The sequence below is a fragment of the Equus przewalskii genome, chromosome 14 (genome assembly GCF_037783145.1).
Source record: "Equus przewalskii isolate Varuska chromosome 14, EquPr2, whole genome shotgun sequence".
Classification (NCBI taxonomy): domain Eukaryota; kingdom Metazoa; phylum Chordata; class Mammalia; order Perissodactyla; family Equidae; genus Equus; species Equus przewalskii.
In genome coordinates, this window is record NC_091844.1 from 60,107,474 (window position 1) to 60,124,329 (window position 16,856).

The window sequence follows — 16,856 nt, forward strand, 5'->3', positions numbered from 1 at the left end:
AGGGCTCCTCAGAGGTCTTCTGGTTTCCTTCACTGACCTGTAATTTTAGGAACTACTCACTTTGCTTTTACAGGGAAGCCTTTCTGGGTTCTAAGATGTCAGTTGTCCATACGCCCAATATTTTGCATCCTTTGACTATTGGTTTATTTCTTAGTAAGTTGACGTGGAAACTTTTTGGATCTAGAATAGTCACTTTTATTGGCAGCTAACTTTGGGATTGGAGGAGAAGGAAGGAGAATATTTAATCTAGGAAACAATGGTTCATTTCTTATTGAACTTTTCCTTATCTTGAAGATTCTCATGGTTGTATGCCTAATGTAATATAAATTTTAATCATTAGAGTGTCTTAACCATTAAGTATTTTTTATTTTGATTAAGAGGTAACGAAAATACGTATAAGAAAAACTGATGATGTTCTTTATTTTTTGTAACAGACTGATGTAAAGGAAAAACAGAAAAAACTTGTTGAACAATTAACCGGATTAATAAGCAGCTCACCTGGACCACCTACACGAAAATTGTTAGCTAAAAATCTTGCAGCCCTTTATAGCATTGGAGATACTTACACTGTGTTTCAAACACTTGATAAGTGTAATGACATTATCAGAAATAAAGATGACACTGCAGGCTACTTACCAACAAAATTGTAAGTACTTACTTTGACATCAACCCTTGAAGTTTATTTTTTAAGAGTAATGCATCTTAATAAGGGACTACTGATCGTGAAGTCCCCCAGGTAGATGGAAGCTGCGGCATTGCTGCTGACAGTACAACCTCTCAGTAGGTCTGGGGAAGGGGTTCTATTTCAGTATATGCTCCATCACCACTGGGACTTTGCAGAGTGTTGGTATGATGTCAGCAATTTGTACGGGAATCTTTTGGTAAATTTGGGTGGAGATAATATTTTTGGTTGGAATGGATAGGAATGTAAAGAATTTCAGAGTTATGGAATTGAGGCAGGAGTGAGCAAACTGTTGCCCACAGGCCAAATCCAGCTTGCTGCCTGTTTTGTAAATAAAGTTTTGCTGGAATACAGACATGTCTGTTCATTTAAGTGGTAGTTGCTTTCGTGCTATAATGGCAGACTTGAGTAGTTGAGACAGAGACCATTTTGCTTGCAAGTTTGCTGACCTCTAGTTTAAGGGCTTACCCAACTCCTAGACCCCAACTCCTAGACCATACTTGTGGTTCAGAGCAAGTGTTGAGGATAATGGCTCTAGGGATGCATCCTGTGAAAGAATCAGATAAGAAAATCAGCAGTTATAGTAAAATGAGGAGTGCTGTGGGAGGGAAAGAACACCTACATAAGCTTATCTGTGGTGTGAGTGGAGAGCAGTATCAAAAAAGGCTTCTCAAAGAACCTTCAGCCAGAGAAAACCAACCATCAAAGATGGACACATGGAAATTAGTCAAGTAAGGGGTTACGCTGGGAAGAGGGGAAGGTGGACGTGATAGGCCGGGGACTGGCAAACTTTATGAAAAGGGCCAGATACGAAATATTTTTGGCTTTGTGGAGTATACATCTCTGTCACAACTATTCATCTCTGCCACAGTACATAAATAAAAGAGTATGATAAAACTTTATTTACAAAAACAAGTGGCAGGCTGGATGATGGGCCAGAATTGGCCGGCAGGTTATAGTTTGCCAGCCTATTTTCTAGGCAAAGAAAACTTCAAATTGGAAACAGAAGTGGCTTATTTATATCTTATTTACAGTGCTTTTCAGAAAGATACAAAGTAGAGGAGGGAGCAAATTGTGAGGGGGAGATGATGAGTTCAATTCTGGGCGTGCTGACTTTGGAGTATAGTGGGAATATGCAAGTGACAGTGTGTAGTAGGCACTTGGAAATCCTGGTCTGGATTTTAGAGATCTGTGTTGGGAGTGCAGTTCCCTGAGTAGAGAATGGAGATTTGGCTGAACGTTTTGTTATGGAGAAAGTTACCCAGGAAGAGAATACTGTTGGAAAGGAGACGAGGGCCAAGAGTAAACTCTAGAACATCAACATTCAAGGGACCAGGGGCCAGTATAATAGCTTAAGGAGGAAATGGGGAAGTTCTTCTGAACTTGGACGCTGATTTTTAGGTTCGTTTTCAACTGCACAGGTACATTGTGATTGGATTTTCTCTTGTTTGGGATAGATGTAGATCTCAAAAGTTTCAGAAAAGATTAGAGAGTGTTACTACTTTCCACTTTATTTTGAAGTTTGAAGCTATGTTAATACTTTGATGATTTAGTTTAGTAAATCCACATATAATTTTGTAGTTCTGGTTAAATAGAATTTATTACATATTACATATTACTGATATGTATTTCCAGTGGATTTATGGGTTTTGTTTAGGAATTCGCTGATATATTCTGGCATGTGACCTCAGTCATTTTTAGCTTTCTTATCAGCCTGTAGAATACTGAGAAAAGCATGGGATTTGGAGTCAAAGAGGTAAAGGTCAACTCCCTGATTCTATTATTTATGACATGTGTTATAGTGAGCTAAATTTATTGAATCTCTCTCAGCCTCGGAGTAACTTGCTCATAACATGTAGCTATTAGGTGGCAGGTTCTAGAATTTAGACGTAACATCTGCCAGACTTCAAAACATAGCTCTTCACCTCCATGCCCTCCTCCTGCCTCTAAGCTAAACTCACAGCTGTTCATTTATTTACTGTTTACATGAGTGATAATGGGATGGTTTCCTTGCTCCTGAAGAGATGGGATGCTGCTACATTTCTTCTTCTGTGTAGCCAAATGTTCCCTTAAAGCCATTTAGATTAAATTTTACAAGTAATTGTCTACTATTATTTGTATATTAAGAGACAGGCACTGTGAGCAATGCAAAAATGTGTAAGATATATTTCCTTTTTCTGAAGTTTACATTTACATTGGCAGGATAAAATATAGACATATAAAATGGTCAAGTCACAACATAGTAAACAATATAATTTTGTCAAAATGAGTAGTTGATGTATATAATGAGAAAAGAGAGGGATCATTGTGGATTGACATAATTTGGGATGTCTTCATAAGGGGAAAGCTTGAGTTTCTTTCTAGAGGATAAGTATGATTTATTATGTAAATATATAATTATTCTCTTGTATTCCTAACAAGAATACAATTTGATTAACCATAGTATTTGTTGCAATCAGAAAGAATAAATAAGATGTTTTTGGAAGGGGAAAATTAAGGATTGTAGCCAAAAGTGTCCTGCACAAATAGAAAATTGATTTCTGAAAATGGGAAAAGTATAGTAAAGTTGTATTATTAGCCTGAACAATTACCAATGAAAATATTACTTCTTACAGGGCTGCAGTGGCTTGTGTTGGAGCATTTTATGAAAAAATGGGGAGAATGTTAGGTAGTGCATTTCCAGAAACAGTAAATAATCTTTTGAAATCTCTGAAAAGTGCAGAGGTAAGTTTTGCAATAAATATTATTTAAATGTGTTGCTTGTGGCAGGAATTAGATGTCAGTTAGTATATGTCTGCTTTTTTTTCTGTCACTGTGGTATTCATATTGCTTAGCATCAGGGTATATTACTTGCAAAAATAAATATCACTTGTCCCTTCTTTTAGCGTACTTACCTTATATTTTAGGGAGAAGGGAAAGAATGCTTTTCCTAGACAAAGAATAGGTTTGCCTATTATTTTTTATTTAGCCCTGTGGATATTTTTGCATTGCATTTTATGTGTTGTGCCATAGCTAATGTGTTAGTTTCCTAGAGCTGCCTAGGGTAATAAATTACACGGACTGGGTGGCTTAAAACAACCGAAATTTATTGTCTCACAATTGTGGAGGCTAGGAGTCCAGCATCAAGGTGTCAGCAGGACCATGCTTCTGAAAGCTCTGGGGAAGAATCCTTCCTTACATTTTTAGCTTATAGTGGTTGCTGGCACTCGTTGGTGTTCCTTGGTATTCCTTGGTTTGTAGATGCATCTCTTCAATCTCCACCTCCATTGTCATAGGGCATTTTGCCTGTGGATTTGTGTTCTGTATCCAAATTCTCTTCTTACAAGGATACGAGTCTTTGGATTAGGGCCCACGTTAATCCAATATGATCTCATCTTTACTTAATTTCATCTGCAAAGACCTTACTTCCAAATAAAGTCACGTTCACAGGTAATGGGGCGTAAGACTTGAAACTTTTTGGGGGACATTATTTAATCCACAGCAGCTAATATCAAGTAAAAATAGTTGTTTTGTCCTGTCAGTTTGGTGTTACTTCTGAAAATTCCTTGTTAATTTGGGTCTAAGCTTTAGACTCTCATAGTCTAATTTCTGTATCTAGGAAAGCTAAAGATTTCTTGGACAACACCTCTTCTGGGTGCTATTTGTCTATTTATTTATTAAACAAGAATTGAGGACATATTATCAGGCATTAGACATATAAAGATGAACAAGATATAGTCCCTGACCTCAAAAAGCTTACAATCTAGTGGAAGAGATGTGTGTTTGAATGAGTATACTGCTAGAAAGATGATTTAGGCACTGTGAGAGTATGAAAACAAGAGTGTGGATTAGTTATAAAAAGATGAGGGTTTGGCATATCTCTGTGACGAGTTTTTTAAATGTGTTGGATGTTTCTTCTTTTAAACTGTTTATATTACTTTTTACTTAATCTTTTACCTTTGAAAGTTTGGACCCTTGAGATGTGATATTGAAGCTTTTGAATTTGTCTTCGTGTTCTCATTATATTGCTCTTCAACTTGTCATGGAAACATTGGACTATGTTTGCTTCTTGTAACCAGATTTCTCAGAAAGATATTATGTAATTGAAATTAATAATTATTCTTACCTTTCAGGTACATTTTAGAATACTTTATTTTATTTTATTTTTCATTACTTTTTATGATTTAGAAGTAAGCCCCAGGGAAATTTTTTGTTTTCGTATGTTCTTATTTAAATGTGGGCTTTGTTTTACAACATATTCTTAAGTTTTGATTTGTGTTCACATCTAGTCTCAAGGGCGAAGTGAAATCTTAATGAGTCTACAGAAAGTTCTAAATGGATTGGGTGGTGCGGCAGCTTCCTGTCATCGTGATATTTACAAGAATGCCAGGTCCCTCTTGACTGACAGGTCGATGGCTGTTCGGTGTGCAGTTGCCAAGGTGAGTGCTCAGCCAATTTATAGTGCTGCTCCTTATCCTGCTTGCTCTTAGACAGGTAATGACTTTTTTTCTTTCAAAGTTTTAAAATATGATGGCATATTTTTCCTTCCCTTGGATTAGTTTCATTTTGTAGAACTATATATAAATGGAGTCATGTGGTGTGTGCTCCTTTTTTGGTCTGGCTTCTTTCACTCAGCGTATTTGTTTTGAGATTCGTCTATGTTGTTACATATATGAATAGTTCATTCCTTTTTGTTACCGAGTAATATTTCATTGTATAGATATACCACAATTGGTTTATTCTTTTCACCTCTTAAAGACATTTGGGTTGCTTTTAGTTTAGGCCATTACGAAAAAAGCTACTGTAAACATCTATGTTTTGTATGGACATAGGTATTCATTTCACTTGGGTAAATACCTAGGAATGGAATGACTGGATCATTTGGTAGATTTATGTGTAACTTTAAAAAAATTGCGGAACTGTTTTCCAAAGTACTTGTACCATTTTACATTTCCACCAGCAGTGTGTGAGATGTCTACTTCCTCTGCATCCTCAGCAACATTTGGTACTGCCAGTCTTTAATTTTAGCTGTTCTAATAGATATGTACAGCTATTGTGGCTTTAATTTGTATTTCTTTAATGACTAATGATGAGCATATTTTCAGGTGCTTTTTGCCATCCATGTCTTCTTTGATGAAGAGTCTGTCTGGATCGTTTGCTCTTCATCTTATTGAGTTATTTGTTTTCTTATTATTGAGCTTTGAGAGTACTTTATAGGTTTTTTATATATTCTTTTATTAGATAAATGATTTTCAAATTTTTTCTCCCAGTCTGTGGCCTGTGTTTTCATTCTGTTAATGTACCTTTCTAAGAAGGAAGGTTTTGAATTTTGTCAAAGTCCAATTTATCAATTTTTCTTATGTAGATTGTGCTTTTGGTGTTGAATCTAAGAAAAGTTTTCCTAATCCAAGGTTTCTCTTGTGTTTCTTTCTAGAAGTTTTATAATTTTACATTTAGATATAGGATCCATTTTGACTTAACTTTTTTAATCTTTTTATTTAATTTTTTTGAGGTCATAAAAGTTTATAACGTGAAATTTCAGTTGTACGTTATTTGTCAGTCACCATATAAATGTGCCCCTTTACCCCTTATGCCCACCCTCTAACCCCTACCCCTCTGGTAACCACTAGTCTGTTCTCTTTGTCCATGTATTCGTTTATCTCCCACAAATGAGTGAAATCATATGGTGTTTGGCTTTCTGTGTCTGGCTTATTTCTCTTAACATAGTCTCAAGTCCCATCTGTGTTGTTGCATATGGGACGATTTTGTCTTTTTTATGGCTGAGTAGTATTTCATTGTATATATATATATACCACATCTTCTTTATCCATTCATCGGTCACTGGGTACATGGGTTGCTTCCACGTCTTAGCTATTGTGAATAATGTTGCAGTGAACATAGGGGTGCAAATGTTTCTTTGAATTGTTGATTTCAAGTTCTTTGGATAAATATCCAGTAGAATAGCTGGGTCGTATGGTATTTCTATTTTAAATTTTTTGAGAAATCTCCATACTGTTTTCCATAGTCGCTGTACCAGTTTGCATGCCCGCCAGCAGTATATGAGGGTTCCATTTTCTCCACATCCTCTCCAACATTTGTTATTTTTTTGTCTTCGTAGTTATAGCCATTCTAACAGGTATAAGGTGATAACTCATTGTGGTTTTGATTTGCATTTCCTTGATGATTAGTGATGCTGAACATCTTGTATATCTTCTTTGGGAAAATGTCTGTTCATATCCTCTGCCCATTTTTTGATTGAGTTGTTTGTTTTTTTATGGTTGAGTTGTATGAGTTCTTTATGTATTTTGGAGACTAACCTCTTGTCGGATATATGGTTTGCAAATATTTTCTCCCAGTTAGTGGGTTGTCTTTTCCTTTTGTTCCTGGTTTCCTTTGCCTTGCAGAAGCTCTTTAGTCTGATAAAGTCCCATTTGTTTATTTTTTCTTTTGTTTCTCTTGCTGGAGTAGACATTGTATTCAAAAAGATCCTTCTAAGACTTATGTCAAAGAGTGTACTGCCTATATTTTCTTCTAGGAGTTTTATGGTTTCAGCTCTTACCTTCAAGTCTTTGATCCATTTTGAGTTAATTTTTGTGTATGGTGCAAGATAATGGTCTACTTTCATTCTTTTGCATGTGGCTGTCTGGTTTTCCCAGAACCGTTTATTGAAGAGACTTTCCTTTCTCCATTGTATGTTCTTAGCTCCTTTGAGAAGATTAGCTGTCTGTAGATTTGTAGTTTTATTTCTGAGCTTTCAATTGTGTTCATTGATCTGTGTGTCTGTTTTGGTACCATTACCATGCTGTTTTGATTACTATGGCTTTGTAATATATTTTGAAGTCAGAGACTGTGATGCCTCCAGCCTTGTTCTTTTTTCTCAGAATTGCTTTAGCTATTCGGGGTCTTTTGTTGCCCCATATGAATTTTAGGATCCTTTGTTCTATTTCCATAAACAACGTCATTGGGATTGTACTGAATCTCTAGATTGCTTTAGGCATATGGACATTTTAACTATCTTTATTCTTCCAATCCATGTGCATGGAATATCTTTCCATTTCTTTATGTCATCATTGATTTCTTTTAATAAAGTCTTATAGTTTTCATTGTATAGATATTTTACCTCCTTGGTTAAATTTATTCCTAGATATTATATTCTTTTGACTTCAATTCTAAATGAGATTGTATTCTTCAGTTCTCTTTCTGTTAGTTCATTATTACAACATAGAAATGCAACTGATTTTTCTAAATTGATTTTGTACCCTGCAACTTTGCTCTAGTTGTTGATTATTTCTAATAGTTTTCCAATGGATTCTTTAGGGTTTTCTATATATAAAATCGTGTTGTCTGCAAACAGTGAGAGTTTCACTTCTTCCTCGCCAATTTGGATACCTTTTATTTCTTTTTCTTGCCTAATTGCTCTGGCCAAAACCTCCAGTACTGTGTTGACTAAGAGTGACAAGAGTGGGCACCCTTGTCTTGTTCCTGTTCTCAGAGGGATGGGTTTCAGATTTTCCCCATTGAGTATGATGTTGGCTGTGGGTTTGTCATATATGGCCTTTATTATGTTGAGGTATTTTCCTCCAATACTCATTGAGAGTTTTTATCATAAATGGATGTTGGATCTTTTCAAATGCTTTCTCTGTATCTATTGAGATGATTGTGTGATTTTTATTCCTCATTTTGTTAATGTAGTGTATCACATTAATTGATTTGCAGATGTTGAACCATCCCTTTGTCCCTGGTAAATCCCACTTGATCATGCTGTATATTCTTTTAGTGTATTGCTTTTTATTCAGTTTGCTAATATTTTTTTGAGGATTTTTGCATCCATGTTCATCAGTGATATTGACCTGTACTTTTCCTTCTTTCTTTTGTCCTTGACTGGCTTTGGGATCAGGGTGATGTTGGCCTTGTAAAACATGTTAAGAAGTGTTGCATCATCTTCAATTTTTTCAAATAGTTTGAGAAGGATAGGTACTAAATCTTCTTTAAATGTTTGGTAGAATTCTCCAGAGAAGCCATCTGGTCCTGGACTTTTATTTTTGGGGAGGTTTTTGATTATTGTTTCAATCCCTTTGCTTGTGATTGGTGTATTCACATTCTCTATTTCTTCTTGATTCAGTTTTGGGAGGTTGTATGAGTCTAAGAATTTATCCATTTCTTCTAGATTGTGCAATTTGTTAGCATATAGTTTTTCTTAGTATTCTGTTACAGTGCTTTATATTTCTGTGGTATCCATTGTAATTTCTCCTCTTTCATTTCTAATTTTATTTATTTGAGCCTTCTCACTTCATTTCTTAGTCTGGCTAAGGCTTTGTCAATTTTTTGTTTATCTTCTTGAAGAACCAGCTCTTACTTTATTGATCCTTTCTATTTTTTTTTTTTTTTGGTTTCAATTTCATTTATTTCTGCTCTTATTTTTATTATTTCCTTCCTTATGCTGACTTTGGGCTTTGTTTGTTCTTCTTTTTCTAGTTATGTTAGGTGTAGTTTAAGGTTGCTTATTTGAGATTTTTTCTTGTTTGTTAAGGTGGGCCTGAATTGCTATGAATTTCCTTCTTATGACTGCTTTTGCTGCATCCCATATGAGTTGGTATGGTGTATTTTCATTTTGATTTGTCTCCAGATATTTTTTGATTTCTCCTTTAATTTCTTCAGTGAGCCATTGGTTGTTCAGTAACTTGTTGTTTAGTCTCCACATGTTTGTCACTTTCCCAGCTTTTTTCTTGTAGTTGATTTTTAGTTTCATAGCATTTTGGTCAGAAAAGATGCTTGATATGATTTCAATCTTCAAATATTTATTGAGGCTTTCCTTGTTTCCCAACATATGGTGTATTTTTGAGAATATTCTGTGTGCACTGGAGAAGATTGTATTTTCTGCTAATATTGGATGGAGTGTTCTATATATGTCTATTAAGTCCATCTGGTCTGGTTTTTCATTTAGTTCCCTTATTTCTTTGTTGACTTTCTGTCTGGTTGATCTATCCATTGATGAAAGTGGTATGTTAAGGTGCTCTGTTTCTATTGTGTTGCTGTTAATATTTCCTTTTAGATCAATTAATAGTTTTTTTGTGTACTTCGGTGCTCCTGTGTTAGGTGTATATATATTTATAAGTGTTATGTTCTCTTAGGGGAGTGTTCGTTTTGTCATTATATAGTGCCCCTCCTTGTCTCTTATTGTGTTTTTTGTCTTGAAGTCTACTTTGTCTTATATAAATATGCAACACAAGCTTTCTTTTGTTTGCCGTTAGCTTGGAGTATCGTCTTCCATCTCTTCACTCTAAGCCTTTGTTTGTCTTTGGAATTGAGATGTGTTTCCTGGAGGCAGCATATTGTTGGTGTTGTTTTTTAATCCATCCCGCCACTCTGTGTCTTTTGATTAGGGAATTCAATCCTTTTATATTTAGAATGACTATTGATATATGAGGACTTAATTCTGCCATTTTATCACTTGTTTTCTGGTTGTTCTTTGTTCCCCTTGTTTCTTGTCACGTGTATTTCAGACTGCCAGTTCAGTTTGGTGGCTCTCTGTGATGGTTTTCTCAGTTTTTCTGTTTATTTATTATTTGTGTCTCTGTTCTGATTTTTTGTTTAGTGGTTACCGTGAGGATTGTATAAAAGATCTCATAGATGAAACAGTCCGTCTTCTGATAGTCTCTTATTCCCTTAGTCTCAGCAGGTTCCATCCTCTCCCTCCTCTCCTTCTAAGTTATTCTGTTGTCACACTTTATTCTGTTTTGTGTTGTGAGTTTGTGGTTAAAATGAAGTGATTATATTTATTCTTAATGCTTTCCTTCCCTTTATCTTTAACATTATAATTAAGTGTTTGCTAATCTCTTCTGAAAGAGTTGCAGTTTTCTGATTTTTTCTGCATATTCATTTCCTTGCACAAGGTTTGGTAAACCCCTTCTTTTTTTTTTTTTTCGAGTATGAGGGCCTTCTTGATTGTATCTTTTGGGGGGTGGGGCATGGTGTGTCTTGTGGCAATGAACTCCTTCAGCTTTTATCTGGGAAAGTTTTTATTTCTCCATCATATCTGAAGGAAATTTTCGCTGGATAGAGTATTCTTGGCTGAAAGTTTTTGTTTTTCAGAATTTTGAATATATCATTCCACTCTCTCCTAGCCTATAAGGTTTCTGTTGAGAAATCTGCTGAAAGCCTGATAGAGGTTTCTTTGTAGGTTATTTTCTTCTGCCTTGCTGCCCTTACTATTTTTTCTTTGTCATTGACTTTTGCCAGTTTTACTGATATATGCCTTGGAGAAGGTCTTTTTACATTGATGTACTTAGAAGTTCTATTAGGTTCTTTTACTTGTATTTCTAGCTCCTTCCCCAGGTTTGGGAAGTTCTCAGCTATTATTTCTTTGAACAAACTCTCTGCTCCTTTCTCCCTCTCTTCTCCCCCTGGAATACCTGTAATCCTTATGTTGCATTTCCTAATTGAGTTGGATGTTTCTCAGAGAATTTCTTCATTTCTTTTTAGTCTTGGTTCTCTCTCCTGCTCTATCTGAACCATTTTTATATTCCTATCCTCTAAGTTACTAATTCTGTCTTCCATAATACCAGCTTTTTTATTTAAGGACTGCAGATTTTTAACTCATTCACTGTGTTTGTCATCTCCAACATTTCTGATTGGTTTTTCTTTATAGTTCCAATCTCTTTTGTGAAGAATTCCCTCTGTTCATTAATTCTGTTCCTGATTTCAGTGAACTGTCTTTCTGAGTTCTCTTGTAACTTGTTGAGTTTTTTTGTGATAGCTGTTTTGAATTCTCAGTCATTTAGACTGTAGATTTTTGTGCCTTCAGGATTGATTTTTGGGTGTTTGTCTTTTCCTTCTGGTCTGGAGTATTAATATACTTCTTCATTCTATTTGATGTGGTAGATTTGTGCCTTCGCATAATGATAGTATCTGGTTGCAGATTCCACCTGTCGCCACTAGGGGAGGGGGCCAAGAGCTGTGTATTCTGAGCCTGCCGCAATCCCTGTCAGCTGTGCCTGTCTGAGCCTGCACCACTCCCTCGGACCACAGCTGCCCTGTGGGCTCTCTCACCAAATCGGAAAGTGATCATGTGGGGACTCAGGGCTGCCACCACCTGCTCCCACAGTCCCACCAAGACATGCTCCCCACTTCAGGGCTGCAGCAGTACTATGGGCATTCATGGCAGCTGGGAACTTGTTACCCTGGGCCTGCAGATCCACTGCTGTCTCCTTCTAGGTTGCACCAGCAGTTATCTTTGGTGGGTGGGACCTCCTCACTGGGTGCAAGCCTGGTCTGCTCCCTGCAGATGCAGTGGCACTGTGGGCTTTCGTGCTAGACAAGAAAGCGATCACACAGGAGCTCAGGGCTGCCATTACCTGTTCCTGCAGTCATGCTGAGGTGCACTCCCACCCTCTGGGCCACGGCAGTGCTATGAGTGCTCCAGCCAGGAAAGCAGTTGCACGTGTGTACAGGGCTGCTGGGAGGCTGGAGAGTGCTCATCTATCTCTGTTACCTGCCCGGGGGTAGTCCATCCCCCTTCAGATGTATGGCTGTGTGGGTCTCTCAGGCATCCTGATATGCTGTGTAGGTATCCTCCACTGATCAATAAATGTACATTTAGTTGTAGTTTGAGGGGAGAGAGACAAAGGGAACAGTTCACTCTGCCACGTTGCTGATGTCACTCTTGAGTTAATATTTTTATATGGTGTAAGGTGTGAATCAAAATTCTTTTTTTTTTTGTATATCGATATCCACCTGTTCCAGCACCATGTTGAAAATACTATCTTTTCTTCACTAAATTGCCTTTACACCTTTGTTGAAAATTGGTTGTCCATTTACATGTCTATTTTTGGACTCTATCGTGTTCCGTTGGTCTATTTTTTGTCTTAATGTCAATAACACTTTCTTGATGACTATACCTTGATAAATAGGTCTTGAAACCAGATAGTGTTAACCTTCCAACTTTGTTCTTTTTCAAAATAGTTTTGGTTATTCTATGTCATTTGCATTACCATATGAATTTTAGAATTACCTTATCAGTTTCTTAAAAATATTAAGTATTCCAGCCAATGAACATGATATATCTCTCCATTCATTTAGGTCTTCTTTGATTTCTGTTAGTAACATTTTGTGGTTTCCAGTGTACAGATCTTGCATATCTTCTGCCAGATTTGTCCTGAATTATTTCATATTTTTAATGCTATTTTAAATGGTATTGATTTTTTCTAATTGTTCATTACTAACATGGAAATGCAATTGATTTTTGTACCTTGATCTTATATCCATCAACCTTGCTAATCTGATTTATTAGTCCTATCAGATATTCTATGTAGACAATCATGTTACCTTCTTGAGAATATGAAGACAGTTTTACTTCTTTTCTAATATGAATACCTTTTCTTTCTTTCTTTCTTTCTTTTTTTTGCTTTATTGCTCTGGCTAGATCCTTCAATACAAAGTTGAGTAGAAAACATGAGAGCAGACATCCTTGTCTTATTCCAGATCCTTACAGGGAAAACATTCAGTCCTTCCCCATTAACTGTGATCAACTGTCGGTTTTTCTTGATGATGTTTATCACGTCGAGGAAGTTCCTTTGTATTCCTAACTTGCTAAGAGGTTTTATCAGGAATGGATGTTGGATTTTGTCAAATGCCTTTTGTTTTAAATTTAATTTATTGTGTTGTTTTTGTTGTTTCTGTTTTCTAATTAAATTTTTTATTTTAAGATATTTGTAGATTTACATGCAATTGTAAGAAATAATACAGAGAGGTCTTTATAAACTTTTACCCACTTCCCCCCAATGGTTCTGTCTTGCAGAAGTGTAGTACAGTATTGAAACAAGTATAATAATACAGTATTGGCATTGACCCAATCCACTGATCTTGTTCAGCTTCCCCAGTTTTACTTATAGTCTGTAAAATGCTTTTTCAGTGTGTATTGAGAGGATTGTATTACTTTTCTTTTTTAGTTTGCTAATCAATATCATTGATTAGTTTTACAATTTTAACCAATCTTTCATTTCTAAGCTAAACCCCACTTCATCATGACATATTATCCTTTTTATATATTGTTGGTTTAGAGTTGCTGAAAGTTTGTTTAGGATTTTTGTACCTCTGTTAATGAGGGATATTGGTGTGTAGTTTTCTTGTCTTGTAGTGTCTTTGTCAGATTTCACTATCAGGGTGAGACTCACCTCATAATATGAGTTGGGAAGTATACTTTCTCTTCAGTTTTCTAGAAGAGTTTGTATAGAATTGGTATTATTTCTTACTTAAACATTTGGTTAATTCACCAATATAGCTCTCTGGGCCTGCAGTTTTCTTTGGGGGAAGATTTTAAACTACAAATTCAATTTTTAAAATAGATATTAGGTTATTTAGGTTATCTGTCTTCTTGAGTTGTCTATTTCATCTAAGTTGTCAAATTTATTGTTATAAAGTTTATTATATTCCCGTTGTCCTTTTAATATATTGAATCTGTAGTAATGTGACCTCTCTCATTTCTAATTTTGGTAATTTGTGTCTTCTCTCTCTCTCTCTCTCTCTCTCTCCCCATCTGTCTGGCTAGAGATGTATCACTTTTGTTGGTCCTCTCAAAAGAAGCAGCTTTTGGTTTCATTTCTTCTCTTTTTTAGTTTTCTAGTTCATTGATTTCCTCTCTTATCTGTATTATTTCCTTTTCTCCCTGCTTTCTTTGTGTTAAATTTGCTGTACGTCATCTAGTTTCTTAAGGTAGAAGCTGAGGTTATTGGTTTGAGATCTTTCTTCTTTCTAATATAGGAGTCTAGTGTTAAACGTTTCTTCACAAGTGCTGGAAACTCTCTCAAGGCTGTAAGCTGGGACAGTTGTAGGGTTCACTTGGTTTGTTTTCCATCTCTTAAGGATCACTATCCTTCATTGCCTCATGTCCAATGTCTTGCACAATAGTGTTTGATTTAGTTTGTCCAATTTTTTAGTTATTTTAGGAGAGTGAGTAAATCTGGTTCTTACTGCTCCATGTCTGGATGTGCAAGTTGTAGGATGGGATTTACTTTTTTCTTTTTTTAAATTCCAGTGTCTACTAGAGCTACAGAATGAAGCTGTGTTCATGTGGACTGCTGAACTGGAAAATATAGCTACTCTCTGCTTTAAGGCTTTGGAAAACTCAAATTATGGGGTACGAGTGGCAGTGTCCAAACTCTTAGGAACAGTCATGGCTACAGCATTGATGCCAAAACAAGCAACAGGTATTGTTTGCCAACTCCTGATGTAGACTGTAAAAGGTTATTTGAAGGTATATGGAACACTTCCTTCTAAATGAGTTATTACTAATACACAAGTCACTTTAAAGGATTTAAATTGTTAGGTATCTTTGTCTACTTTTTCATAAAATGGAGGTACCCAAATGGCATTTTCCTTGATATAGTCAAGACATTTTTTGTGTTGATAATATATAGGATAATATGTAGCAAGTATGTTGGACATGGAACAAGAGTTATGAAATGGTTTTGTATTCTCTTCAAGGGATTGGAATTTCGCACTTTATATGCTTTCTACTTTCAATCTCATGAGTAGATCCCCATTTATAGCATAGTATTATTTTTCAGTTTTTCTTGACTATTATTGTAAGTAGAATCAGAGGCAGCGTTGATTTTTCTTGCGACTCCTGCAGTGCCTCCCAGTTCCATAGAGGTGCTTCCTGGACAGTCGTGAGTAGACACTGTGTAGTCCCCACCCCTGCTCCATCTCTGTATAGTAGAAAGACAATCAGATGTTGTAGATTCAAGTCTTAGCTCTTATGTTTATTAGCTGTGAAACCCTGTCTTTGTCTCTTCATCTTTAATGATAATTGTGTCAATCCATGAATTAGATGATGATAATGATAATAGGTAACATTTATTAAGTGCTAACTATGTGCCAGGCACTGAATTAAGCATATAACAGAATTGTTTTATTTTAATCCTTACAAAAGTAAGTACTCTTGTTATTCCCATTGTGTAAACAAGGAAATTGAGGCTTAGAGAGAGGGTGTAATTTGTGTTCTATTAAGTGTCAGAACTGAAATTGAAACTCAGGCAGTCCAATTCCAAAGCCTACATATTTAATCGTGAGCTTTATGCCTCTCCTACAGAATTTTTTGAGGATTGTTTGCTACTTTATATGAAAGGACTTTTTCTGTACCAGGGATGGCAAGTTGGTTGCAGTCCAGTGACATTTAATACATTGGTTGGTAACTGTTGTGTAGGAAGCATGGTCTTGACAGTTTCTTTGTGTCCATCTCAGTTGAGAATGAGGGCTGTGATCAGTTAGCAGTATGTGCTGTGTGCTTTCTCCTGTGTTACACATGTCAACGTTAACATAATTATTAGACTATTTGTGCGTAGATTTATTGAATTGCTTTTGATTTCTAGCTCCTTCCATTTTTCTTAGTATTTTTTGCTTCAATGTTCGTTTTTACAAGTACATTGTACATTTTAAGTTTATAAGAAAACTAAATGACCTAAATGACCTACTCCTTTATAGTAAAAGTATTTTTTAAAATAATTACTTGAATTTTAAAGCTAGATTATTAGAAAATATTATTTAACTAATAGCAAAATATATTTGCTTATGAATTTACTTTTCTTCCTGAAAGTAATGCGCCAGAATGTGAAGCGAGCGACTTTTGATGAAGTCTTGGAACTCATGGCCACAGGATTTCTACGTGGAGGGTCAGGTTTCTTAAAGAGTGGTGGAGAAATGTTAAAAGTTGGAGGGTCTGTTAATCGTGAAGTGAGAGTTGGAGTTACACAGGTTTGTAATATGTATGTGTAAAAGAATTCTGTTCATATCACTTGTGAAATTTCTTGGAAGGCTCTCGCTAAGTAACAGCACACACAGAGAGATTTTTAATATTGTCTGATTTCTTTTGAAACATTTTTTTTTTACCAAATGAATCAATTACATTCAAATTCTAAATTAGATGCTTAGGGGCCGGCCACATGGCTGAGTGGTTAAGTTCGCGCACTCTGCTTCAATGGGCAAGGGTTTCACTGGTTTGAATCCTGGGCACGGACATGGCACTGCTCATCAAGCCAAGCTGAGGCAGTGTCCCACATGCCACAACCAGAAGGATTCACAACTAAAAAAAGTATGCAAGTATGTACTGGAGGGCTTTGGGGAGAAAAAGGAAAAATAGAAAAAAACTTAAAAACAATAAAAAATAAAAAAATAAATAGATGCTTATATGAAAAGGTGG

At 35.9% G+C, this 16,856-nt stretch overlaps 1 protein-coding gene across 5 annotated transcripts in view; it reads left to right on the forward strand.

Annotated features, from left to right (window-relative positions):
- HEATR5B (HEAT repeat containing 5B) overlaps positions 1 to 16,856 on the forward strand; it is a 107,711-nt gene that overhangs the window by 3,875 nt on the left and 86,980 nt on the right. For all 5 annotated transcript variants that reach the window (XM_070574050.1, XM_070574053.1, XM_070574051.1 and 2 more), the window contains exons 3-7: positions 435 to 646; positions 3,298 to 3,406; positions 4,951 to 5,100; positions 14,694 to 14,865; positions 16,254 to 16,411. In XM_070574050.1, the coding sequence (XP_070430151.1) occupies positions 435 to 646; positions 3,298 to 3,406; positions 4,951 to 5,100; positions 14,694 to 14,865; positions 16,254 to 16,411 (801 nt within the window). The remainder of the gene's footprint in view (positions 1 to 434; positions 647 to 3,297; positions 3,407 to 4,950; positions 5,101 to 14,693; positions 14,866 to 16,253; positions 16,412 to 16,856) is intronic.